Source organism: Balaenoptera physalus, assembly GCF_965194825.1.
Source record: "Balaenoptera physalus genome assembly, chromosome: 4".
Lineage (NCBI taxonomy): Eukaryota > Metazoa > Chordata > Mammalia > Artiodactyla > Balaenopteridae > Balaenoptera > Balaenoptera physalus.
In genome coordinates, this window is record NC_138891.1 from 141,036,535 (window position 1) to 141,064,042 (window position 27,508).

A 27,508-nucleotide genomic window follows, 5' to 3' on the forward strand; every position below is an offset into this window, starting at 1 on the left:
CATCCCTAGAGATAATCATGTATTTTTTTCCTTCATTTAATTTACTGATATAGTATATTAATAGAAACCTGATATATTATTCAGGAACTTTACCATTTATGTCTGAAGGAGATATTGTTCATAATTTTCTTTTCTTTTACTTTTGCTGTCTGAAGTTGAAAAATTTTTTTCTGTTTCTCTAAAACAGCTTGTATAAGAGAAATATTTTTATCAGTATTCTGTTCCTTTAAATTTTGTACGTTTAAATCTCAATCTTTTTGAATTGTTGTCTTTTTGGGTGGGGTAAGGTACAATATCTTTAATTATTGTTTGTTTATTCAGGTTCTATTTCTTCTTCAGTGAACCTTGTTATTTGTGATTTTTTTACAAAATGGTTTCATGTAAGTTGAAATTTATTGCATAAAGTTGTTCATAATATTCCATTATGATTTAAAAATGTTTATTTCTTTATGGTTATGGACCTTTTAAATTTTTAATATGATTCATTTGTGCCTCTTTTCTCTTTTCTGGTTAAATCTTGCTAGAACTTTATTTTATTGGTGTTTCTAATAAACAGTTTTTGAATATGTGGGTATCTCCTCTGTTTTATTCTCTATTTCATTCATTGCTACTCATCTCATTTCCCCATCTTTTTTGCCTTTTTAATGTTTATTGTCTTTTCACTAGCTTCTTGAATTATATGTGTAGCTTATTTTAAATCCTTTTTCTATCTGTAAATTTATTCTTAAGTGATTTTTAGTTGCATTCCAGAGGTTTCAATATGTTGTTCTTTCATTGTTATTTGGTTTAAAATATCCGTTGTGAATTCCTCTTTAAGCCATAAATTATTATTATTATTTTTTTGATTTATTTGATCATTCATTTATTTAATTTATTTTTGGCCATGTCAGGTCTTAGTTGCAGCACACGGGCTCTTTGTTGCAGTGCGCAGTCTTCTCTCTAATTGTGGTGTATGGGTTTTCTCTCTCTAGTTGTGGTGCACAGGCTCCAGGGCACGTGGGCTCTGTAGTTTGTGGCACGCAGGCTCTCTAGTTGAGGTGTGCAAGCTCAGTAGTTGTGGCATGTGGGCTTAGTTGCCCCGTGGCGTGTGGGATCTTAGTTCCCTGACCAGGGATCGAACCCAGGGATCCCCTGCATTAGAAGGCGGATTCTTTACCACTGGACCACCAGGGAAGTCCCAGCCATAAATTATTTCATATATACATTTAAAAGTTTCAAAACATACATTTTTTCTCCATTATGTTTTTATGTTGATTTTTAGATTCTAAAAATGGTGCACATGCAATTAAAAAGAGTGGTTTTTTTTTTTTCACACACACACACTGTATTTTATTTTTACAAGAGATAAATAGACTGACACCAAGCATTGTACATGGATGACCACAACAAAAGCAACAATGATTGCAATTACCAAACCTGAAACACACTCATACTATGTCATAATATTGACATGCAAAATATGCAATTTCCCCTGCGTTAACGCTTTGACGGATCTACACGTCCCATTTTAGACTTAGGGCATAGCACTTACGTCCAGTATCGCATGCCCACTTTTCCTGGTTCTTGTTTTGCTGACTTCTAACATGCTTCTCACACTTGTCTAATTGAAACTCCTTCTTGGATCACCTGTAGTTTGTACTTGTTTTTCCATCAGGTAGAACGGAGGAGCTTTTTCAGGCTAATGAAAACCTATGATGCCAACCACCATGTGGGAGATTTGAATGGTTAGAGAAGAAGACTTCGGAAGTTAGAAGGGCATTTTGCATGTGGTTGGTTATTCAGATTCATGGGGCTGATGGCTTTTGCTATCTTGCTGCCCCACCCCATCTGGGCTGTTACCCCACGCAGTCAGTCTGTTCCTTGTTTGTTCGATGTCTTCATTAGTCTGTGGGATATGTTTCACACACTGTTCGAAGATCAGAGAAATTTGGGCAACTCTGCCTGTGAATCTTCTCTTGAGGTTCACTCTGCACATGGTCTTTGTAAAGTTTCCCAAAAGTCTTGCATTAAAGAAGCCTGTTTAATTTTGTTTAATCCAGTGGTTCCCCAACTTGCAGTTCCACCTCTCTCCCACCCTCACCCCTCTGCACCCAACACACACACAGTCCGCTTGACATATGTGTGGGCACATACGTGGGCACAGTGGGGCACAGTGTGGGCCAAACCTCCCCCACACTGATGGAAAGGACTCCATGTTCCCACTCACTCTCATCTTGGCTTCCCTTCAACCCTTGATTCTTTCCTTTTTCTTTTTTTATTTAATAGTTTTATTGGAATATAATATCCACATCATATATTTTTTTGCATAGAGTTTACAATTCATTGACCCTCAAATTCTTTTTTATAAATTTGTGTAAAATATACATAAATTAAATTGACCACGTTAGCCACAATTCCACGATATTTAGTACATCCACAGTGGTTTGCAACCATCCCTACTATCTAGTTGCAGAACATTTTCATCATCCCAAAGGGAAACCCTGTACCCGTTATCAGTCATTTCTCCCCAGAGCCCCCAGCCCTTAACAACTACCATTCTACCTTCTGCCTCTATGGGTTTGACCATTCTAGGGACCTCTTGTAAGTATTTGTCCTCGTGTGACTGGCTTGTTTCACTTAGCATCATGTCTTCGAGGTTCATCAGTGTTGTAATGTGTCAGAATTTCTTTTCTTTTCAAGGCTGAATACTATTCCATTGTATGAATATGACACATTTTGTTTATCCATTCATCCATCAATGGGCTATTGTTTCCACATTTTGGCTATTGTGATTGTTTCCACATTTTGGCTACTGTGAATAATGCTGCTGTGAACGTGGGTGTACAAATATTTGTTCAAGCCCCTGCTTTCATTTCTTGTGGGTTTATACTCAGAAGGAGAATTATTGGATCATATGGTATGTCTAGGGTTTCTTATTTTAGGAACTGCCATACTGTTTTTTACAGTGCCGTGCCATTTTATAGTTCCACCAGCAGTGCACAGGTTGGGTTCCAATGTCTTCACATACTTGCCAGCACTGGTTAATTTTTAAAAAGTTGTGTTTTTGTAATAGCCATCCCAGTGGGTGTGAACTAGTATCTCATTGTGTTTTTTGCATGTGGGATCTTAGTTGCCTGACCAGGGATCGAACCCATGCCCTCTGCAGTGGAAGCGTGGCATCTTAACCACTGGACCACCAGGGAAGTCCCCTCATTGTGGTTTTGATTTTCATTTCTCTAATGATTAGTGATGTTGAGCATCTTTTCATGAGTTTATTTGCCATCTGAATATCTTCTGTGGAGAAATGTCTATTCAAGTTTTTTGCCCACTTTTAAATATGGGTGTTTGCTTTTTGTTATTGATGAACCCTTACTTGTTAACACATAAGATACTCTTACTGTCATGAACTTATGGGAAAGATATTGACTGGCATTTATTTCTTTTCTGCTTTTCTCTCTCCATCATAGTTCCCCATTGGTTATTATTTATTGCTGTCCTAGTTTGTCCTGTTCTCAGACTTGACCCAACAGATCCATTCCTTCCCTCCCCTTCCCACATCCCATGTTGTGGACTCTTGTCTCTTTAGCTGTTGGTTCCTTGGACAGAGAGTTTTATTTAAGCCAACTGCCCCCATTGCCTTCTTTTTCTTCCTAAGGATTGTCATCTGCTCTCTGATTTTAGCCACAGTTCCTCCACTGAAGCTGCATTTTGGAAGCCCAGGAGCTTCTGGCTCCACAGTTTTTTGTAGGATTGACATTGATGATGACCTCTTCCTCCTTGAGGCTCCTTTGGTCCCTGGGACACTTCTCTGTGAGGGGAGGGGACTGAGCAGTGGGGTTTAGGACTGTGGACCTTTGCCTGGCTGTAGATGCTAGCTTTGACTGTGAACTCACTCTAGTGACTTCATTCTGTGGGATTCTCCTCAGTGAAGGAGAACATTAGCACCCACCTCGGAGATGTGTGGTGAGTACTGAATGAGTCATCACATAAAACCTGCTTAGACACAGTAGTTGGCACATAGGAAGTGTTAGTTTTTAGACACTATTGGAATGTTACATTTGGCCCTCTATATCCGTGGGTTCTGCATCCTCAAATTTAACCAACCATGGATAGAAAATATTCAAGAAAAGAAATTATAGAAACCTCGCACCTGCAACTGTTTACATAGCATTTACACTGTATTTACAAGTATTGACATAGCACTTAAATTGTATTAGGTATTACAAGTAATCTAGGGACTTCCCTGGTGGTGCAGTGGTTAAGAATCTGCCTGCCAATGCAGGGGACATGGCTTTGATCCCTGGTCCGGGAAGACCCCACATGCCACGGAACAACTAAGCCCGTGCACCACAACTACTGAGCCTGTGCTCTGGAGCCCTCAAGCCACAACTACTGAGCCCGCATGTCACAATTACTGAAGCCCGCGTGCCTAGAGCTCATGCTCTGCAACATGAGAAGCCACTGCAATGAGAAGCCCGTGCACTGCAAGGAAGAGTAGCCCCCGCTCTCCGCAGCTAGAGAAAGCCCGCGCACAGCAACGAAGACCCAATGCAGCCAAAAATAAATAAATAAAATAAATAAATTAAAAAAAAAGTAATCAAGAGATGATTTAAAGTATACAGGAGGATGTACGTAGGTTATGTGCAAATACTACGTCATTTTATAAGAGACTTGAGCATCCTTGGATTTTGGTATCCGCAGGGGTCCTGGAGCCAATCCCTGTGGATACCGAGGGATGCCTGTAATCTGGTTTTTCTCTTATGTGTCCAGTTGGTCGTTTTTCACCTCCATTTGTTCCCCTCCTGACTCTTGTTTCCTAAATTCTGTTCTTTGCTCCTCATTGTTCTCTTCCTAGACATTGTCTTGCTGTTGTCATTTCATTGTCCACCTTTATGCAGGCAGATTCTCATTAGGTTACCTCTATACCTTTTAGTAGGAGGGTTCTTATAGCATGAAACTGTGCTGTATGGGCATATTTTGGGGAGGACATTTTGACCCTTGTCAGATCACTCCATGTCAGCTGCCCCCTCACAGCTCATACACAGCCATGTCAGTTCTACCACAAACCTGGAAGATTTTGACCTTTCACCTATTTCTATGAATTGCATTATTTTGAAGATGAAATCACAAGTGTCACCCTGCACAGTGGACCTAGTAGGACCACATTAAGTGATTAATCTGCAGATGTAAGAAGGGATGGTGGGGCTTTATGAATCAAACAAACTAACATCATGGAAGTCTTAGGAATGATTTAGAATGTAGCCTGGTGCTTACTAGTTACTGGATAATGTGAGGTACTTAATTGACTTTCACAAAAACTTTAGAAGGTAGTTAGTATTATCTTACCATTTTAGACGTTTTCCATTTCTCACTTATAGAGACAATAGTCTTTTTTTTTTTTTTTAATTCCAGAAATATATTTAACCCTCTGTGGCCAATAGATTTTCTTTTTTTTTTTTTTTTGGTGTTTTCCAGTATGTTTTTTTTTTTTAACATCTTTATTGGAGTATAATTGCTTTACAATGGTGTATTAGTTTCTGCTTTATAACAAAGTGAATCAGTTAGTCTTAAGAAGGTAAATATGCCCAGAGTCTCATAACTAGCAAGTGACTGACTTAAGATTTAACCCAGTTCCTTGGATTCCAAACACAGAACTCTTAACATCTTGACTGTCTTCAGTATGTATCATTTCCCATTTTCCATTTCTCATTTTATTTTTTCCTGCCCCCTCTTCCTGTATTTATTGGATATGCTACAGCTTAGTCCATTTCAAAGAGAGGATGTGTGTGTATTTATCAATAATATCTTGTTTTAATGTTTGAATTAACTCAATCCTGCTTTTAGTTTTTATTATTCCAACTCTTTTCTATAATTTTCATTTGTTTTCTAAATTCTTTGAGAGCTTAGTCCTTTTCTTTCCTTCTTTTCTTTAATAATGGAAATACTTAAGGCTATGCATTTGCCTCTGAAAGCAACTTTGAACACATTCTAAGGAATCTTATCTAGTGTTCTCCTTTGTTTTGTTTTATAATTAAACTGTTATTACACCTTTAATATCTCCTTTTCACCTCAGAGTTAATTTTCTTTATTTCTAAGTGGTTAGGATTTGATGATCTTGTTAAACTTAATGTTAATTCCTGGTTTTATTGGTTTATTGCTGGGATGATGGCCTGTTGTTTTCCTCTTAGGTCTGTATACAGTTATACTGCTATTCAGAAGTACATGTAGTTATCATAATGGGAATGCTGGCTTGAAATGAAAATTACCAGGATTTGAAAACAGTGCTTATAACTCACTTATTTTAGTCTAAATTTGAGCTCTTGTTTCTCCAACTGATATGCTTTGTTTCTTTTATTATTAAAATAAACTATATATTCTCAATAAAACCCTTAGGGCACATTTCTAACTTCGTTTTTTATAGGAAAATGGTCCCACCCAGCCTGTTCTGTAACAACCAGCACTCAGTGAAAAGACGAAGAGCTGTTGTTAAGTGGAACAGTAGGAGTAGCTAACAAATCCATCAATGTTTAACAATTTTAATGAGCTTTTCAAAAGTGTCATATTTTCACTGTGAATCGTTTCACATTAAAATCTCTGGTTTTCTTGCCAACGTTATCTTTAATGCAAGCTGTGTGCTTCCAGCCAGATTTGGAGCGAAGTGAATGTGAGTGAGCTGGAAGCAGAATCCATAAGAAACCCGTGTCTGAGGGAAATTTCCTGAGCATGTGGGTCTTGGTTCTGTTAATTCCCTCTGGCAATTTTAGCCACATTTCCCCCCATGTCCCAGGGCAGTGACTCATTCAGGACTACTTGGGAATTGGTGACTTAGGTCAGTGAAATGTCTTTCTCACATATTTGTGCTCCTTCCACTGATTCATGGTGTCTGTGCTGGGTTTTCGAGTGAGAAACAGTGAAATACACAAGGAGGTGACTGGCATTTGACCAGGAGATGATGTTTGCATGTCAGTATTTTCTTTTTCCATTTCAAGAAAGGTGGTTTCCATAGATTCACTGAAAAGCTATGATGACCTAGAGGTGGCCAGAGGAGAGAGGGTAGTTCTGGAGAGGTAAGATGAGACAGAAAAAACTAAGGAAGGATGGGACACAGCTGAATGGAAATGGCCCCCAGCTCTTTTTGACTCTTGAATGTTGTAACCATCTGTCTAGTCTTTGGTAACAGTTCCTGCCTTTAGAGTTTTCTTTAAACAGAAATAAAAATCAAGTGGGGAAAAATTACGGAAAATTATGGAAAAAACATTTTTCCTTTCAGAATATTCATAGAGAGAGGAGGAAGCATGTCCTGACAGATCTAAATGCAATGTGGCTTGTGGGAGGAATTCCACCTAGTACCGTATTGTGTTTGCTGCCTAGCACAGCTCGCACAACACGCGTTGCAGATATTCCGGCAATAACTGCTTTGAGTAATTTTATTCATTTATTCACTTAGTAAATGCATAAGTGTTCTAGGGCTGACATAACAAGGGACCACAGAGCAAGTGGCTTAAACAACAGAAATTTACTGTCTCACAGCTTTGGAGACTGGAAGTCCGAGATCAAGGTGTCAGCAGGGCTGGTTCTGAGTCCTGTGAAGGAGAATCTGCTCCAGGCTTTTCCTCAGCTTCTGGTGGTTTGATGACAATTTTTGATGTTCCTCGGCTCGTAGAAGCATCACCCTGATCTCTCTCTTCATCTTCACATGGTGCTCTGTGTGTGTGTGTGCATCTGTGTCCAAATCTCTCTGTTTTCTAAGGACCCCAGTCATATTGGATGAGGGACCACCCTATTCCGGTATGACCTCATCTTAACTAATTACATCTGCAATGTCCCTATTTACAAATAAGGTCACATTCTGAGGTCCTGAGGGTTAGGACTTCAGTATATGGACTTGGGGGGAACAGAATTCAACCCGTAACAGTAAATATTTATTTACGCAGCCAGTGAATGTTTACTGAGCATCTGCTATGTGAAAAGTACGTTATGAGGTATTGAGGTTTAAATAAATACCAATAAAATATTTCCTGTCACAAGCCACTTACAGTATAGTATAAACAAATAATGTAGCAACAAATAACTCTAATCCGGTGGTGTTATGGTAAAGGTGTGTACAAGGAATTGTGGTGGAGATGACAGGAGAACTTCACTCAAGGGGCAAAGTTTGAGCCGGATCTGAAGGGATTAAAAGGAGATCACTTGGTAGACCATGGGCATTCTGGCCAGAGAGAGCAGAACGGAGGTCTGAAACAAAGCAGTGCACTCATGGGACTTTAAGCCATCTAGTGGCAGGAGTGTGGGCTGCACTGTGGAGGTGATGGGTTGCCACTGGAAAGGTTTTTTTTTTTAAATTGCAGTACAGTTGAGTTACAGTATTCTGTTAGCTTCAGGTGTACAGCAGACGTGATTCACTTATATATATGTATATATATATTCACTTATATATTATATATGTATATATATTCTTTTTCAGATTCTTTTCCATTATAAGTTATTACAAGATATTGAATATAGTTCCCTGTGCTCTACAGTAAATCCTTGTTGTCTCTCTATTTTATACATAGCAGTGTGTATCTGTTAGTCCCAACTTCCTAATTTATCCCTCTCCCACCTCCATTTCTGCTTTGGTAACCAAAAGTTTGTTTTCTATGCTTGTGAGTCTGTTTCTGTTTTCTAAATAAGTTCATCTGTGTTACTTTTTTTAGATTCTACATATAAGTGATATCCTATGATATTTGTCTTTCTCTGTCTGACTGACTTCACTTAGTATGATCATCTCTAGGTCCATCCATGTTGCTGCAAATGGCATTATTTCATTCTTTTTTTTAAAAATTAATTAATTAATTAATTAATTTTTGGCTGTGTTGGGTCCTCGTTTCTGTGCGAGGGCTTTCTCTAATTGCGGCAAGTGGGGGCCACTCTTCATCGCGGTGCGCGGGCCTCTCACTATCACGGCCTCTCTTGTTGCGGAGCACAGGCTCCAGACGCGCAGGCTCAGTAGTTGTGGCTCACGGGCCTAGTTGCTCCGCGGCATGTGGGATCTTCCCAGACCAGGGCTCGAACCCGTGTCCCCTGCATTGGCAGGCGGATTCTCAACCACTGCGCCACCAGGGAAGCCCCTATTTTATTCTTTTTTAAAGGCTGAGTAATAGTCCATGGCCACTGGAAAGTTTTAAGCACTGGAATGACACTACTGGACTTGTGGTTTTGAAAAGTTCTGATTGACAGCATAGAGGCCGGAATGGAGGTGGTTAAGTCCAGAGTTTGTGAGATCAAACAGTCAAAAGGGGCTTGAGTTTGGTGCTTGTGAGTGGATTCTCAGGCCCTTCAGCCTGAAAAGAGGAGTGGAATTTGAGATGTCTATGGGAGGTCCATTTGGCATTTGGATTTGGAGATAGGCAAAAAGTGCGGAAGGACAATACGGATTAGGGGATGATTTTGTGTATAACCGGGGGAGGGGGGGTGGATAAGGGAGACCGTGTCAAGTAACAGGAGAGGGTTAGCAACACACCTGAATTTTAGGGGCAAGCTGAGGAGCAGAGCCAACAAAGGAGAGTCAGGGTGAAAAATCAGAGTGATCAGAGGAGAAGCAGATGAGCACAGCATAGAAGCCAAGGACTGTGTCTGTTACGAGAAGAAACACCCAACATCACCAGCAGGTCATGGAAGACGAAGGCTGCGTAGAGCTCATGTGCCTTGTGGCCCAGTCTTGACGTTATATCTTTTACAGTCTCATCTGATATATATGAAAATATCAGCCGTTTGATATCCAAAAGGCAATTAGAATCTTTGCTGAAATCTTTCAAAGGACGCCAAAGGCGATTCCATTCATAATGCCCAACAACATTTTAAAATTCTCCCTGCTCCTTCCCTGTAATCTGCCACCTTCCAAGTTACCCGGTCCCTGTCCTGTAAATTCCAAGTTACCCGGTCCCCGTCCTGTAAATTCTCCAACATCTCTCCAATCCAGCCCTTTCTTTCACCCCAGCACCTCTTATCTTCCATGTTGATTCTGTTCTGGTCTACTAGTGACTCTCCGCCTTTTCCAGTATTTCTCAATTCTTCGCTCATCCATGACCCTAATTCTGTGCAAGGAACAAGCTGGTAAAGGCAGCATTCTTGGCAGAAGTGGGGAGGAGGAATAGGCTATCGGTATTCCTCCGTTAATTCCTTCCTGACTCAAAGCAGGCTATCGGTGACCTTTGGTAGAGTGCTTTCAGGTAAGCAATGGGAGTAGAAGCAGATAGCAGTGTGTTGAAAGTCAATTAATTGGGGGATAAGGCTGTACAAAGTGGTGAGTACAGGCTATTTATTCCAGAAGCTTGATTTGGAAGGGAAAGAAAATAAAAGGCTGACCAGAAGATGTTAGGTTATTGAGATAAGGTCCTTTAAACATTTTTTTGGAGTGAATTTTTGTTTTGCAATCATACTTACAGCAGAGATTCATGTAGGCCGTGGCTGTCATCTTAAGAGAAAAAAACAATACCGTTTGCATTGCTCATTATTATTATTATTATTTTTTTTGATGTGGACCACTTTTAAAGACTTTTAAGTCTTTTTTGTTACAATATTGCTTCTGTTTTATGTTTTGGTGTTTTGGCCATGAGGCATGTGGGATCTTAGCTCCCCAACCAGGAATCGAACCCACACCCCCTGCACTGGAAGGGGAAGTCTTAACCACTGGCCCATCAGGGAAGTCCCACATTGCTCATTATTAATATGTATTGTCATTGGAACTGATGAAGAAGAAACTTCACAGTACCCCCAGGCCAGAAGCCTGGATCCCAGAACATGGACATTTACTACTAGAGAGGCTTAAACATTATGAGAACAGGGTGAGGTATGAATGTGGGTCCACCCTGAGGGGAACGAATGAGCCGAGCGACGGGGCTTATTGATGCGGGGAAAACTGCCTTTTGTTTTATGCTCATAGACTTTACCCAGATTACTTATTCAATAAATATTTGTGCATCTCCTACCATTTCGTTCCCATTGCACTAGGCCTTGGGGTTCCTAGGGCTCCTGGGGCTGTAGCAGGGCAGATATGATATCCCATCATTTCTTTGCTAATTTTTTTCTTAACCCAAAGATTCCCAGAGGGAAGTGCCTATTGAATTCTTCTATTAAAAGGCTGAGGATTTAGGTCCGGGAACAGGGGAGTGGATGTCATTATTTATCTAGAGGGGGAGGTGGATGTAGACAGGTGGCTCCGTCCATCACAGGAGGACCATGAGGGTTTGCCGTGACTAGCTGTCTTACACCTTGGCCCTTTGGTAATAAAGGAATCCTAAAAAGTATGTGTGACTCAGCAGCACCTGTTGCCACTGTGGTGAGGTGATCCCAAGTTCAGAAATGTGGGGAAAGGTCAAGTTTAAATTAGTGAATGGTTATGTGCGATGGCATTCACTTTCTTTGCTTCTGCACTCCATAACACCTAGAAATACAAGATGGTTAACAGAATATTGCCATGGAGGTGTCTTGACAAGGCCTGCACTAGGATCTGGGTAGGAATGTTTGTAACCGGCACAATATTTATACGCATGTGGCAGTTGTGAAACTTGTTATTAGGGTGTCATGTGGAAATCTGCTTTCTTAAGAAGACTACAAAGATGTTTGCCCAATCCTTCCTCCTAGCTGCTAATTCTCCTCAAATGTCCATGTTTTACTCTTCATGGCTCGTCTTTGTAAATGAAAGTTTGGGTTGAACAGTCTTGGGAGTTTGAGGGAAGTCTCTTGACAACTGTGTAGGTCAGTGTTTGAATCAAAAAAGGGGTCTAAACCCTCCCCCCTCAGTGAGTCTTTTGGCCGAGTGTCATGGCCTCAACATTTTGTCCAGACCCTGGGCACAGGGATCTGCTTCAGGCCAGGCCAAGTGATCTTGAACCCAACAGGCAGAAGTCACAAGGTTTTCTCTACTTCTGCTAGAAAAACAAAGCTCCTTTCCTAGTCATGTGTCCTCAGTAGAATCCACCCACTTTCTTAAAGACAATCAGCAAGTAATGACAGGCTGGAGGAAGCTATGTGATTACTATATAGGAAAAAATGACAGGCATAAGTAAGTATTCATCACCTTGAAGTAGAAATCACCCACTTGTTACAAGAGCATCCACTCTGAAATCAGATTGTTCTACCACACCTCCTGCAATGAAGTCAAGAGCCTGAAATAGCCCACAGTTCAAAGGACATTCCAGCAGAAGACAAATGATAATAATCGCAGTTACCATGGGCAGCTCAAGAGTGGACCTGCCTATGTGGATGAGACTGCTGAAGTTTGGCTTCAGCTTTTCACCTGTTTGCTTGTAGATTTCTGTGCTTGTCTGCTGTCAGGATTGAGAGGGAGCTGTGAGTGATGAAATCCGTGGTGAGAAGCCATCCCACAATGAGAAGAAGTTCTGGGTTGAGGGCGATCTGCGTGTCATGGAGGGTGTAGGTGCGAGTCAAGAGGCAGTTCCGCCAGAGGTTTATCTGCTCCTGAACGAGTCACTCTGCTGTGTGACAGGTCACACAGGTTTTTGCATTTCGTGTCTGAACAGCCATGGTTTATTACTGTGTGTGCATGATTTTCTGAACAAACACTATCTTTCTCTCTCTCTGTTTTTAAACTGAAGTCTAGTTGATTTACAATGTTGTGGTAATTTCTGCCATGTAGCAAAGTGATTCAGTCATACATATATATATTCTTTTTCATATTCTTTTCCATTATGGTTTATCACAAGATATTGAATATAGTTCCCTGTGCTCTACAGTAGGACCTTGTTGTTTATCCATTCTATGTATACCAGTTTGCACCTGCTAATCCCAAACTCCCAATCCTTCCCTCTCCCAGCCCCCTCCCCCTTGGCAACCACCAGTCTATTCTCTATGTCCCTGATGTTGTTTCTGTTTCATAGGTTCATTTGTGTCATATTTTAGATTCCACATATAAGTGATATCATATGGTATTTGTCTTTCCCTTTCTGACTTACTTCACTTAGTACGATAGTCTCTAGTTGCATCCATGTTGCTGCAAATGACTTTATTTCATTCTTTTTATGGCTGAGTAATATTCCATTGTGTATATGTACCACATCTTCTTTATCCATTCATCTGTCATTTAGGATGTTTGGCCATTGTCTTGGCTATTGTAAATAGTGATGCAATGAACATAAGGGTGCGTGTATCTTTTTGAATTGTAGTTTTGTCTGGATATATGCCCAGGAGTGGGATTGCTGGATCATATGGTAATTCTAGTTTTAGTTTTCTAAGGAACCTCTGTACTGTTTTCCATATTGACTGCACCAACTTACATTCCCACCAACAGTGTAGGAGGGTTCCCCTTTCTCCACACCCTCTCCAGCACTTGTTATTTGTAGACTTTTTAATGATGGTCATTCTGACCAGCATGAGGTGGTACCTCATTGCAGTTTTGATTCACATTTCTCCAATAATTAGCTATGTTGAGCATCTTTTATGTGCCTATTGGCCATCTGTATTTCTTCTTTGGAGAAATGTCTCTTTAGGTCTTCTGCCCATTTTTTGATTGGTTTGTTTTTTTGTTGTCGAGTTATATGAGCTGTTTGTATATTTGAAATCAAGCCCTTGTCGGTCGCTTCATTTGCAAATATTTTCTGGCATTCTGTAGGTTGTCTTTTTGTTTTCTTTATGGTTTCATTTGCTGTGCAAAAGCTTGTAAGTTTGATTAGGTCCCATTTGTTTATTTTCATTTTTATTTCTATTGCCGTGGGAGACTGACCTAAGAAAACATTGGCATTATTTATGTCAGAGAATATTTTGTCTATGTGCTCTTCTAGGAGTTTTATGGTGCCACGTCTTATGTTTAAGTCCTTAAGCCAATTTGAGTTTATTTTTGTGTATGGTGAGAGGGTGTGTTCTAACTTAATTGATTTACATTCGGCTGTTTAGTTTTCCCAACACTTGCTGAAGAGACTGTCTTTTTCCCATTGTATGTGGAAAGATTAACTGTGGAAGATTAATTGACCATAGGTGTGTGGGTTTATTTCTGGGCTGTCTGTTCTGTTCCATTGATCTACGTGTCTGTTTTTGTGCCAGTACCACGCTGATTTGATTACTGTAGCTTTGTAGTATTGTCTGAAGTCTGGGATGGTTATGCCTCCTGCTTTGTTCTTTTCTTCAGGGTTGCTTTGGCAATTCTGGGTCTTTTATGGTTCCATATGAATTTTAGGATTATTTGTTCTAGTTCTGTGAAAAAGGTCATGGTAATTTGATAGAGATCGCATTAAATCCATAGATTGCTTTGGGTAGAATGGGCATTTTAACAGTATTAATTCTTCTAATCCAAGAGCATGGGATATCTTTCCATTTCTTTGAATCATCTTCAACTTCCTTTATTAATGTTTTATAGTTCTCAGAGTATAAGTCTTTCACCTCCTTGGTGAGGTTTATTCCTAAGTATTTTATATTTGGGGTTGCGATTTTAAAAGGTATTTTTTTTACATTCCCTTTCTGATATTTCATTGTTGGTGTAAAGAAATGCAACGGATTTCTGTACGTTAAGCTTGTATCCTGCTACCTTGCTGAATTTGTTTATCAGTTCTAGCAGCTTTTGTGTGGCGTCTTCAGGGTTTTGAAAGAAGACTGTCTTCCATCCTCTTAATCATCCTATGTCTACCTCCTGGCACCAATAGGCAGATCTGTGCCCTGTGTGTGCCCTTCGTTCCCTGTCTTTCTTCTTGCACAGCTTTTTATTCCCCTTCCTGCTAAAGCAGCCTGACTTAGGTTTCTTTTTTTTTTTAAATATTTTTATTTTTGGCTGTGTTGGGTCCTCATTTCTGTGCGAGGGCTTTCTCTAGTTGCGGCAAGCGGGGGCCACTCTTCATCGTGGTGTGCGGGCCTCTCATTATCGTGGCCTCTCTTGTTGCGGAGCACAGGCTCCAGACGCGCAGGCTCAGTAATTGTGGCTCACAGGCCTAGTTGCTCCGCGGCATGTGGGATCTTCCCAGACCAGGGCTTGAACCCATGTCCCCTGCATTGGCAGGCGGATTCTCAACCACTGCGCCACGAGGGAAGCCCCTCAAGCCCTCTTGCGTCCTGTGGTGATTTCTGTGAAGTCAGTGGGGGCTGCAGCTGGTCAGGAGCTCCATGGGGGACCCAGAAGAACAGCAGCTGGACCGAGTTGGCCTCCAGAGAGTGGGCTAGTTCTGGAAAGCTCCATCATTGTTCCATTTCTTTTATGAAGAATGTACTTGGGACAGATTTTTACTTACTGAAATTTCGAGGTCCTCTTTTGCTATCAAAATAACCAACCCTTTCTACATTTCACTCGGTGGGTTTCTTTTTTTGCTAACTCCTATGTCCTCTTATCTAGCATAACATTCTGAAAACATGGACACTGAGTTGAGAATTGATGGGTTGGTTTCCTCCCTGTGTTAGGTTCTTTAAGCATCAGCCATGGACTCTGTTACGTGACTGTCACTGACTTACATGTCTGTCGTGTCTCCTTAAAAATTTCCTAACCCATTAGGCTAAAAAGATTCTCGGATATTTGCTTGCTGTTATTATTGTCAACAGGGGAACCATGTGTTGGGATTTGTCTTGACTGAACCCATTTTACAGATGAGAAAAGTGAGGCTGGGGATTAATGTCTTGCAGGTGGGTGGTGCATTGGCACTACAGCAAATGCTTCAGTACAGCAAAAGGTGAAGAGCTGCTGGTGAGTCATGAGTGATTTTAATGACACTATGCTTTTTGGTTTGTCCTTATAGGGTGTCCCGAGGAAGAGAGTCATTTTTCTGGCAAACAAACCAAGCCCAGAACCTGATCGTGCTGACAGCTCTTGGAATCTACCCTTTGGCTTAGCTTTCAACCCAGAGGTTCATCTTACCCAGGAAAAGAGTGAGTTATTTGCTTTCTTAATGTTATAACACTGACATGGATGATCCTGAATTTGTGGAGAATAAAAGAGAGGTGAGCAAAAGATAAAAGAATCAGGAGATTTAAACAGTAACCTAAAAACAGAACAAAACAAAACAAAAAATGGCCACTGCTAGCAGAGACAGAATTCCAAGGTAGTTGTGCACATCTGAAGACTGGTTTTGCTTCTTTCTGGGAGTGACGAAGTGGTGCTTAAATCAATCAGAGAAGAATGCCAATGGCCTGTACATTTAGGTCTAGCCTTGCAGGTTCTCTAGCTGGATGTTGTTATGGAGTCAGAGAAGGGCAGAACCGGAAGGACAGACCTAGTGAACCATGTGTTTCCATATCCTTCTAGGTAAGGAATGTGAGGCTCCCATCGGTGAAGAGCTGGCTGATCCTGATCGTCCATTAGGGGGTGCGGGACACTGGCAGCCGTCTCTGCCTCTGTGTAGAACCCTGGCGCTCCACTTCTGTGTGCAACAAGATTCTAGAGTTTCTAAAACCTGAGCCATGAAACATGGGTCTTGTCCCCCATTTCAGCCTCCCAGGGTGAAGCTAAACAGGCACTCCTGCTTTTGAGGTCTAACCATTTGATTTTGTTCCTTTCAGATGGCTTATGTGAAGATGAGATGGATATATATATCCCTGGTGGTCCTGGGAGCCCTTTGTCTGTATTTTAGCCTGGACGGTCTGAGTGCTTTTAAAGGCGAACCATTGGTTTTCAGGAACGAAGGTGGGAACTTCCTTCAGCTCCCAGATATAGACTGCAGGCAGGATGCCCCCTTCCTTGTCCTGCTGGTGACTTCATCCCACGAACAGATGTTTGCCCGCTCGGTCATCCGGAACACGTGGGGGAGAGAAAAGATCGTGGGGGGAAAACGAATAAAAACATTCTTCCTCCTGGGAACCACCCCCAGTAAGGGCATGTCGAGAGCAGTGGCCCAGGAGAGCCAGCAATATCGCGATATTATCCAGAAGGACTTCATGGATGTTTATTTCAATCTGACTCTGAAGACCATGATGGGTATGGAGTGGATCTACCGCTTTTGTCCGCAGGCATCTTTCGTGATGAAAACAGACTCTGACATGTTTGTCAACATCTACTATCTGACTGAACTGCTCCTGAAGAAAAATAGAACAACTCGGTTTTTCACCGGCTTCTTAAAACTAAACGAATACCCAATCAGGAAAAGGTACAATAAGTGGTTTGTTAGTAAATTCGAATATCCGTGGGACAAGTACCCACCCTTTTGCTCCGGCGTTGGCTATGTTTTCTCCAGCGATGTGGCGGGCCAGGTGTACAACGTTGCTGAAAGTGTCCCGTTCATTAAACTGGAAGATGTCTTTGTGGGGCTCTGCCTGGAAAAACTGCAAATCAAACTGGAGGAGCTTCACTCCAAGCAGACTTTCTTCCCCAATGGGTTACCCTTCACCATATGCCGTTACAAGAAGATTGTGGCCTGCCATTATATCAAGCCTCACAATATCCTGGCGTATTGGCAGGCTCTGGAAAGTTCCCTGGACGAAGAGTGTCCAGATATCTGAAGGGAGCCCAGCGGAACATCTGGACACACAGCAGACAGCCCACGGTGATGGTTTTTGAAAGATCTTGGATGGCACGGCTGAGACTCCTGGGGTAGGGAGGGAGTAAGGAAGGAAGAGGCAGAAGAGTGAGGGTGATATCCTGAAGGCTTCCCAATCTAAACCTGAATGCTACCGCTGATGAATCCCCATTTGGTGCCCCAAGCCATAACAAATACTCTCTCTCGAGTACCTACCCTGTTGCACTAAGTGACGTACGCCTGCATTTTCTCACGTCGGGTCAGCATCCGTATGGAGGGGTGGATGTTAGCACCCCATCTCACACACAAGGAAACAGCAGCTTAGAGAAGCACGCGGGCCTGTCCCAAGGATTACAGCCAGCAGACACTGGAGCAGGGATGAGAGCCCACCTCTCAGCCCACCGCCTCAGTCCACCCCTGCGTGCTGCCTCTTGGGAGAGGACGGTAGTGAGGGAGGCTCAGAGGGAAGCCTTGCTGCTGGCATCTGTCAGTCCCTTGCTCGAGTCCCCTCCTCCTCAGATCCCATTCCTGTGCTTTTTAGTGCAGAGACTGGGGTGCACCAATGCGCCCCCAGCTCCCTTTGTTCACTGCAGTGGGTCTGGCTGGCCTGAGACCGTGTTAGCAGCTTGGCCCTCAACTCACTGCAAAGCACGTGCCAGAAGACACCTCCACAGCGGCTGCAGCTCAGCCCCCAAGAAACATCCAGCTCGAGACAGCAATCAGCCTTTAAAGATTTGGCTCAGAAATCTCTGTGAATCTCGGCCCATGGTACAGACTCGTTGGCCACTCTGCTGAGTGTGGGACCCCGAGAGCATGGCATTTCCCCCCAGCCATCTGCGGCAACCCCGCCTGTTGGCTTCACATGCCCTTGGTCTGCACGTCAGGTCTCCAAGTGCAAACTGGAAGGCAGTTGGATGCAAGGCTTCGTCTGTGAAGGATGCTGGGAGCTTTTCTGGGAATTTGGGTGGATTTAACTCAAGACACTCTTAAGAACCCCCTGGGATGCTGAGCACTGAACTGAGTCCTGGTCAAGGGAGCGTCCTCCTGGGTCCGTTTCCTAAATCTGATCCCAGCTCAGCTTCTGTGACCTTCTCAGATGGCCAAGGAACAGCTGAGTTTTGTGGTGTGGAGTTAAACCTTCAATATTCTTCTGATGGTTTGGAAGAACCCTGTTCTGCAGGGTTGGGTGGCAATGAAGCACTTTTTTTTTTTGCCAGGGTCTTTGCCCGTTCAGTCACTGTCACATGACACGCAGAGCCATCTTGCTCCCGGTCATGGAGATGAACGGTTCTTACTTTCTACTTTACGGAACTGGATGTTAGCAGCCTGCAAAGCCAAGACCTCACGTGGCTGTGAAACTTACAAAAGTTGGGCGAACCTCTTACCTGAACTCAGAAAGAGATGTTCGCTGCAAAGTGGTCATGGCCGTGTTAAATGGCAAAATGGCATCTTATTTTGCACAGTGTTTCTCGCATCTGGATGGAGCTGCTTCTTGGCAGATGTGTTTTCTTATCCTGGATGCTCTGAACGTGCTGGGTCATGTTCAGAAAAGCCACCTTCTCAGGTGGGAAATCAGGGACTGAACTTGTGTTTTGAAGCCTGGATTTTGCCAGGGTGGATCCCTCGGTCCCGTAGGATGGGCTGCCTCTCAACGGTGATCTTTGAGGGTGAAGCAGTTTGTCTGGCAGTCCAGCCCTTGTCTGGTGTGCGTGTTCATGTGGCCACCGGGCTGGGTGGGTGAGTGTGGCTGACTCAGGATCTGGTCTTCTCAGCATCCACCCAAAGCCCTTGGCCATAGGGGTCCATGAGCACAGGCTCAGCTCCACCGAGAGCCTGTCTGCGTTCTTAAAGGGCTTTCTGCAAAACACATTCGGCCCCCCGCACCCCCCGCCGACTCTATTTCTTTATGTAATGAAGACCTTTTCTTCTCGAGGGAAAAAAATGTTTCGTGACTGTAGACCTCGAAGGGACCTTCGAGCTCATTTGGTCCTACCTTTACGTAGGATGAAAATAAAGCTCGAAGAGACCCGGAGGCTTGCCCAAGACTTTGCCCGAGACTTCACAGCTTGTTTGTTGTGGAATGCAGGTTCCAGCCAGAGCTGTATTCCGTGATGCCGTCTTGCCTGGGTGAGAGTGAGAAACCGTGAAAGTGTGAATTAGGAGGCGAAGCGATGCTTTTCCAATAACACCCAAAGTGAGTTTCAAAGTGGGATTGGAGAGGAGCCAGGCTGGTGATGCAGTGGCTTCACTCACAGGCATCCAGGGACGAATGATGCTGATGGCAAAGGCTATTTGCTGGGCACTGAGATAAGGGCTTTAAAAATATTACCTCCTTAAATGTGCACAACCACTCCAGTGGGGAGGTGACCACCTGTTTCCTTGCTTTACAGATGAGGAAACCGAGGCAGAGAGAGAACATGAACAGCTAGCTCAAGCTTATATAGCTGAAAAGCAGCAAAAATAGAATGTGAACCCCAGCTCTTGGGGGCACCGTGTGTGCTGGTTACACGCAGCGCTGCGGCCCCTAGGCGGTCCGCGGGCCCCAGGGATGCAGTCAGTGTCCAGAGGGATGCAGGTGCCCGCTGCCTTGGCTGCTCAGGTTGCACATCTGGCCCTTCACCAGTCTCTCCGCATCACGCACACCCACCCTCCAGGATCTGAACCCCGAATCCTCCCCTCTGCTGGGCTCCCGCAGAGCCAGCCTCTCCACTTTGGGGCTTGATTCCCAGCTCTTCTTACCTCTTCAAGAGCAAGACCCCTGCCCAGGCCTCACTCCCACTCTCACCGTCCATCTCCCCTCTGCCAGCTCAGCCCACACGTGGCCAGATGTGCTGTCATTCCCCATCTTCCAAAGCATCATAAAACCCTTTCCCTTCACTGCCCCACTTCTCCCTTTGCTGTTCAGCCCCACAAGAGCGTTTTCCATATTTGTCTCCTTTTCTGTCTGAAATCCCCTCTGAAATCAGAGTCTGGTGACTGACTCCACCAGATGGTTCTCACCGATGTCACTGATGGCCCGGGATGCGGGGTCCAAGGTCTGGTCTCTGCCCTCATCGTGCTGCCCGCACGGCTGGTCTCGCCCGCTTCCAGGACGCTGGATGCTTTGGGTTCTCCTCGGCGGTCCCTTCTTTGCTTGTTCTATCTCCTCGCTCTGCCTTGGCCTCCTTTCTTCCCTGGTTGTACTCTGGTGGTCTCATCCAGCCCCACGGTTTAAAATATCCTCTCTCGTGTTGAGGATGCCCGTTTATCTCCAGCCCGGAATTCTCTCTCACTTTTCAATCTCATATGTCCCACTGCCTGCTTAACACCCCATAGTGAGCAAATCCAAAACTGAAGTTGGGATGAACCCCTCCCTCCACTCCTAATCCACACCACCTGCAGCCTTCACTACCTCAGGTAATGGCCCTTCCATCCTTTGGTGGCTCAAGTCAAACACTTCGGAGCCATCTGTGACTCCTCTCTCTCTCAGCCGGTATGTCAGGAGAGAGACCATCATTTTATATCCAGAAGCCAATCACTGCCCCTCACTGTGCTGCTGCCACCCTATCCAAGCCCCCATCACCTCGCACCTGCGCTCCGGCAATAGCTTCTACCTCGTCTCTCCACCTCCGTCACTGCATCCCCTTGGTCTGTTTCCTAGGCGGCATCCAGACTACTTCTTTGAAAATACGGACCAGAGCATCTTACGTCTCTGCTCCAAACCCTCCAGTGACGTCCCATGTCTGAGAAAAGCCGCATCTTTAATATCATTGTCTGCCTCTGTTATTCTCTAACCTCATCCCTTCCTACCCTCCCCGCACTCACTCTGGCCTCCCTGAAAGGAGGTACTATTCCAGCAGCACAGGCCTCCTTGCTCTTCCTGGAGCATCCGGCCACCCTCCACCTTCCTCAGGGCCTTTGCAAGGGCTGTTCCCTCTGCCAGGCTCGCCCTTTCCTTAGACAGTCTCGTGGCCCATTCCTTTGCTTCCTTCACGTCTTTGGCCATATATCCCCTTCTTAATGAGCCTCATCCTGATTACTTTCTTTGGAATTGCAACTCAACCCACCCCCTGTCCCCTTGCCTTCTTATATTGTTTCCATTGCACTTATCAATTTCTAACAGAGTATACAGTATCTATTTATTATCACGTGTCTATTTTGTTTATTATTTATAGTTCACCCCATTTGAGCAAAAGCTTTGTGCAGGAATGGGTCTTTGTTTTCTCCACTGATGTACCTCAAATTCTTAGCACAGTTCCTGGTACATAGTAGATGCTCAAGAAATATTTGTCGATTGGACGTGAGATGACCTTTATGGAAGGTGGTTTTAGAGGGGAAGTGATGAACCTCGACTAAAATGTGAAGGATTTCTAACATGCAGCCAACACTATGGGTCCAATGTATGGTTCCAGTATCAATCAGTAAATGGGATGCTGAAATCCTGTTTTTACTGAAAACTGGGACCTGAAAACCTAGAAATGCTATATGGCAGTGCTTCTTGACCTCACATCCCCCTTTTTCGAGAATGGAAAACCTCCCACGTTGAGAAGTAGACAGAATCCTATAATGTACTCCGTGCGCCTGTCCCCGAGTCCTCCCAACCCCCGGCCCCTGCCATGGCCCATCTTATCTCATCTACAACCTCCTTCTGTTTTCATGATTATAAAACTTTGGATCTTTTCCTCAACCGTATGCAGCTTTTAGTCTCAGGAGAAGGAAAACAGTAAACCAAATTGTTACGAACTAGACCTCATTTCTAACGATGATGACACCTGCAATAAAAGGTAAAGAGACAGTTTCAGGTGAAGGTAGACTTGCTGTGCTTCCGAACTTCAAGAGGTTTTAGAGCTCTGGTCCCATCCCTTTAGTTTATGTGTGAAAACCAAGATTTGCAGAATTTGAGCTTCAGGTCAGCACTCAGAGGGTTGCTGACCCTCAGCCTGATGCTACACCCATGGTGCTGTACTGCCTCTTTCTTTCCTATGTACCTAATTCCTATTTGTCTTAAAACACACCACGGTAGCCACATAGGGTTACAAAAAGGGAGGGAGGAAAAATCCAAACACACAAAACCTGTCAGACCTCCTTTCCTTGAGCTCCCAAGTAGCATCTGCTCCTGGACACCCCTCCCAGGTGCATCTAAAAGGCACATCGAAACCACATATTCACCCTTCCGACCCCTAGCCCTGTCTTCCCCCAGTGTTTCGGGTTGCAGGAAATGTCACTGTCCATCTGCCTGTTCAGTTCTTCGACTTTCCTGTGCCTTGCTGCGGCCCTGCCATGCCTGATGGTTGCCGATTCTCATGGATTTGGCCTCTTCTCTCCACATCCATCGTTTGCAGCCTCAGTCCAGGGCACCATCTTGGATCAGCTGGTCTCAGGCAACATGTTTTTTACTGGTCTCAGATCTGATCATGTTGCCTTCCAACCTCTCCTCCACTTTACACCTAGAATAATTTTAAAAAAAGAATTATTGAAGTATAGTTGATTTACAGTGTTGTGTTAGTTTCAGGTGTACAGCAAAGTGATTCAGTTATACATACATGTATATAAATCTATTCCTTTTCAGATTCTTTTCCATTATAGGTTATTATAAGATATTGAATATAGTTCCCAGTGCTATACAGTAACTCCTTGCTGTTCAACTATTTTATTTATAATGGTGTACATCTGCTAATCCCAAACTCCTAATTTATCCTTCCTCTCCCACCTTTCCCCTTTGGCAACCATAAGTTTATCTTCTATGTCTGTGAGTCTATTTCTGTTTTATAAATAAGTTCATTTGTATCATTTTTTTAAGATTCCACATATAAGCGATATCATAGGCTTTTTGTTTTTTTCTGTCTGATTTACTTCACTTAGTATAATAATCTATAGGTCCATCCATATTGCTGCAAAGAGAGTAATTTTTTTTAGAAAAGTGGATCTGATCAGGAAACTCAGAGGCCCAGGGAAGCTGAGTGATTGCCCTGGGGGAATTCTGTCCTCCTGTCCATGAGCCATGAGCGGTTTCAGAAGTCAGACTGGCGATGCCAACTACGGCTGGGCACCCCAGCACTGCTCCAGTGATCCCCACGTGCTGGCATGAAGCGCTAAAATGTACTTTTAAAACAAACTGAATTAATTTTCATGTGAGTGTTTTGATCCTCTTGAAAGTGGTTACTCTGGGGTTGGGCTGCCTGGGTTTGAATTTTACTTCGCTCCCTCGCTCCATAAGCAAGTTACTTATCTTTACCTCATTTATTTTCATCTGAAAAATGGGACAATAGTAGTTCCCACCTCACAGGGTTATTGTGTTAGTTGAGACATTGCGTGTAAATTGCTCAGTAACCTGGGTGCTTCTGATGACGGTCAGTGTTTGGGCTGTGAATTTGGGTGCATTTTATAGTGATCCGTGGGCAAATCAAGAGATCTTCAGGGTGAGTCTTTAAGACTTAGTTTCAGCTCCTGTTCCTTTCTCTCCTTTTAATCTTCCCTGGCACTCTTGAAGAAGTTCTTATACCCACTGCGTTCTTCAACATGGCAGAGCGCAGTATTTCTAGACTCAGTTAATTCAGAAGGTAGGACAACCTGAGCAGGTAAAAAACAGATGGAGCCGGAGGTGCCTGAGAGATTATATGCAGTTTAAAAAACAGCCTTCTTTTTCCAGATGAGAAAACCAGGACTCAGGAAAATGGAGTGACTTTGCTAAGTCCTTCAATTAGCGGCATCTCCAGGATCAGAAACCAGCATCAGAAAACTCATGTCAGCCATTCATTCTTCTATTTATTCACCCCTTGGGAAAATATGCTGAGTGCTTTTTACAAGACGTCAGGAATGAGAGTCAAGCTCAGGTTCACGGCCAGCCATCTGTTCTGCAAACAGAGCCTTAGCTGGGTAAACACACAGTGTCAAGAAGATGAAGGGGGTGTCTGTTCGCTGGACAACTGAAAGAAGAAGTGTTTGTTCAGTGCCTTCTCTGTTGACAGACATCATAAACCTTTTCCATACCTGCTGTGTCCTCGATTCCTCACGGTAGCTATTCTTATTATAAACAACCCACTGGTTTTGGGCTGAGCTTCAGAGTGACTTACTGACCTGCCAGGGAGGCTCAGATGTGGCAGAGACCAACCCCCTTAGCCTTCAGTGCCTCCCCCTTCACCAGGGCATGGTTGGTGAGCCCTCCCGCGGTGCTTAAGGACCGGCAAAGCCTCCTGAGTCTCCTGGGAAGCTCAGGACTGGCCCCGCCCAAGCGCGCAAGGGGTCTGCCGTCTTGTCTTTGTTCCACGTGCCACCACTTCTTCTCCAAGTGTTGACAGCACGTCTGCTCCTTCCCTGTCCTATGTGACCTTCTGGGACTTGGCCCGTTGTCATCTATGGTGTCCCAGGAATCTCCTGTTTAGCTGGGTCTTCCAACCTGTCCTGTCCTGGCCAGCCCCATCTTGAGTTCACTCAAGTCTGCGTCTGACCGCTTGAACAAGTGTCTGGCTTCAGAACACGAACCCCTCCAGGCCAGTCCAGCCCACTTTTCACCTCTCTTTACCCGAAGCCCTTGCAAAACAAGCCGTCCCTCCAAAGACTGTGGGTTCAACACTGCAGGCATTGGCTTCTATCAGCGTACATGCATGTGTGCGTGTGTGTGTGTGTACGTGTGTGTAAAGGTGTGATCTGAGGCTCTAAATAGAGGCTCCATGCTCAGTGGCAGCCGGTTTTTGTACGTTATCTGCCCTCCCCAAGTCTGTGAAGGGCAATAAGGAGAGCGAGGTGATGTTTGCCCACGTGGGATGTGAAGAGCAGGTGTCCCCAGTGTTCTCAGCCCTGGACGTGACAGTGTGGAGTCTGAGAGGTGTCCCTTGTCACCTGTTACACAGCAAGTATGTGCCACGTGCCGCGCTTGGTGTGGTGGAAACGCGGGCTGCAGGAATGGTCTGCAGTCGCCTTGGTCAGAGATTCTCCTGAGCTCCACCTTTCAGGCAGGATACTTAGAAAAAGTGAAAGAAAGTGAAAGAGATCAAACAGCCTCTTGAATTTGGATGTATTTCTTAGAAGCAAGGGCTGCGCCCACACTACTATTTAGAGTGGTCTGCTGCACTGAGCCCTGATACACCAGCTAAAGGGAAAAGGCCGGGTCTCGGTGCTTCTCCTGGGCTCTCCAGGCTGAGCGTCTACGGCTCTACAGGAGATTAAATAATTGACAAGCCTGCTTTTACACAACACCTGCTGTGCCGCCTCATTTTAAAAATAGACGGGATGTTTACCTTTTCTCCACGCCTCCCGTTTGGAAGTATTTGTTTTCTCATTTTTTTAAGAATTCATTTTTGGCATTTGTCATATCAGGACTGACATTTTAGCAATTTCCCAAGTGACTGTCAGATTCTCCCAGGCTTCTCTTCCCTCTCTCCAGGCCCCTGCCTGGTGGGGAGGAGATACTTAATAAACTAGTTGTTGGGTTAGGTGTTCAAGCAGAATGGTGGGGTGGAGTAGAAGATAAAGTGAACCGCAGGTCCCTTCAAGCACCCATCCCTGAAACCTCTTTTCTAGATTGTTGTTGCTACTCATTTTTACGTCTGTTTGGTTCTACATGATCCAGAAATCTGTATGTGAACTTGGGCTGAGGTGTGTTAGAGATAAACTCTCAAGGATGTGTCTGGGAGGTGAAATACGCTTACATTCTCTGTTTTGAATTTGATGGAAGGATTTGTAGCTTGTGGGAACTTAGAAGCATGAGTTCCTCTATTTTCTTGCTTTTCAAGTATGACTGTGAGGAAAAACCCTTTGCTCTCAGATTGGACACTGAGGGGTGAAGCTCCCCGCCTCCCATGTGGGGCAAAGAGCCATGAAGCCTGGGTGAGCCCAGGAGACAAGGAAGCGGGGGTATGTCCTAGTGCCTGCCAGATGGAATAGGGACAGATCAAAAAATTAGCTTTTAATTAAATTAAAAAACCCAATTCTTCTCTTATCAGACATAATCAACCTTAAATATAAGTAGAAAAATGAATTCCATAGCCAAATGTAGCTTTTGGTGTCATATTGTTTTGCCTTGTCTCTTTGTCCCACTACCTCTGTACTCTGGTTGAAGAAACCCGTGCCCAATGCAGGCAGAGTTTAGGTCACCAGGGTGGCGTTTACCCGGCCTGGCCCAGAGCTCCTGCCACACACATTCCGGGGGAGTTAACGCAAGGTCTTCAAGTCCTCAAACAGAGACAAACCAAAGAAGTAGTGATACTCTTAGTTAAATTCTGCTTTGGAAAATGTCAGATGCTGGGGGTGGGGGGTGGGGATTGATTTATGTTCCACCTGGTCAAATAAGACATCAAGAAAAATCCAGCGTGACTGGAAATTACTTAATGCCAACCGAGGACACTTTGTGGTCAAATTTTGCTTGTCCTAAAAAACAAGAAATAAAAATAAAACTCTATACTACTGAATGATACCTGAAAATGTTGTCTCCCTGTATGTTGGGGGAATTTACTAGACTCTTATGTCATCATATTTTGGGAGTAGGCATATGTATTTATTTATGATGTATTAAGAGTGGTATTTATCTTTAATAAAAATTAAATTATTATGATAGCAGAGTGCACTTAACTTGGTTCGTTCTCAGTTGTCGATGATGCGATAAACTTGTGTTCTTCCTGAAAAGTCAGCAATGTAAGATTTAAACGGGACAATCTTCCTTTTTCCCCCGACATTGATGTTTTTTATATTTATTCTGTTTGGGGAAAATATTTTAAAAATTCGACTTTGATTTTATATGTTTAGAAAAATATGCTGAACAACCTTGACACGCTTATCTTTGTAAGAGATGGGGATTTCGTGTTTCACTTGGAGTTTGGAAGCAAAGAAATGGAGCTGTAACTCTTGCAGAGTCTTTAGGGTGCAGTGCCTGGGCGAGTGACAGGAGGTGAGGTAACCTGTTGGGAATCATAAGCCCAGGGTGTTATGAGGCAGGCATCCTTTGGAATTTTCTTTCTCTCAGGTATATTTATAGTCTTTAAAAGCTACCATTTAAGTTTAAGAAATCAAGGCTTGTGAATTGATATGATTGTACCTTTAGGTCTTCCTGGTAACTCATCTCTGAGGTATAGCTTGGATCCTTGATCTTTCAAAGTTCATTTAAATGGAAATAAAATGATTGAAACAGA

The 27,508-nt window shown here is 43.7% G+C and overlaps 1 protein-coding gene across 5 annotated transcripts in view; it reads left to right on the top strand.

Moving 5' to 3' along the window:
* B3GALT5 (beta-1,3-galactosyltransferase 5) overlaps positions 1-27,508 on the top strand; it is a 165,637-nt gene extending 138,129 nt beyond the window's left edge. For 2 of the 5 annotated variants that reach the window (XM_082458877.1, XM_082458876.1), the window contains one exon: positions 15,693-27,508. In XM_082458877.1, coding sequence (XP_082315003.1) covers positions 16,453-17,388 — 936 coding nt within the window. In that variant the 5' untranslated portion in view covers positions 15,693-16,452 and the 3' untranslated portion in view covers positions 17,389-27,508. Of the gene's footprint in view, positions 1-1,455 lie in introns of those variants that run through there. The other 3 variants (XM_082458874.1, XM_082458875.1, XM_082458873.1) reach the window with 3 other exon arrangements.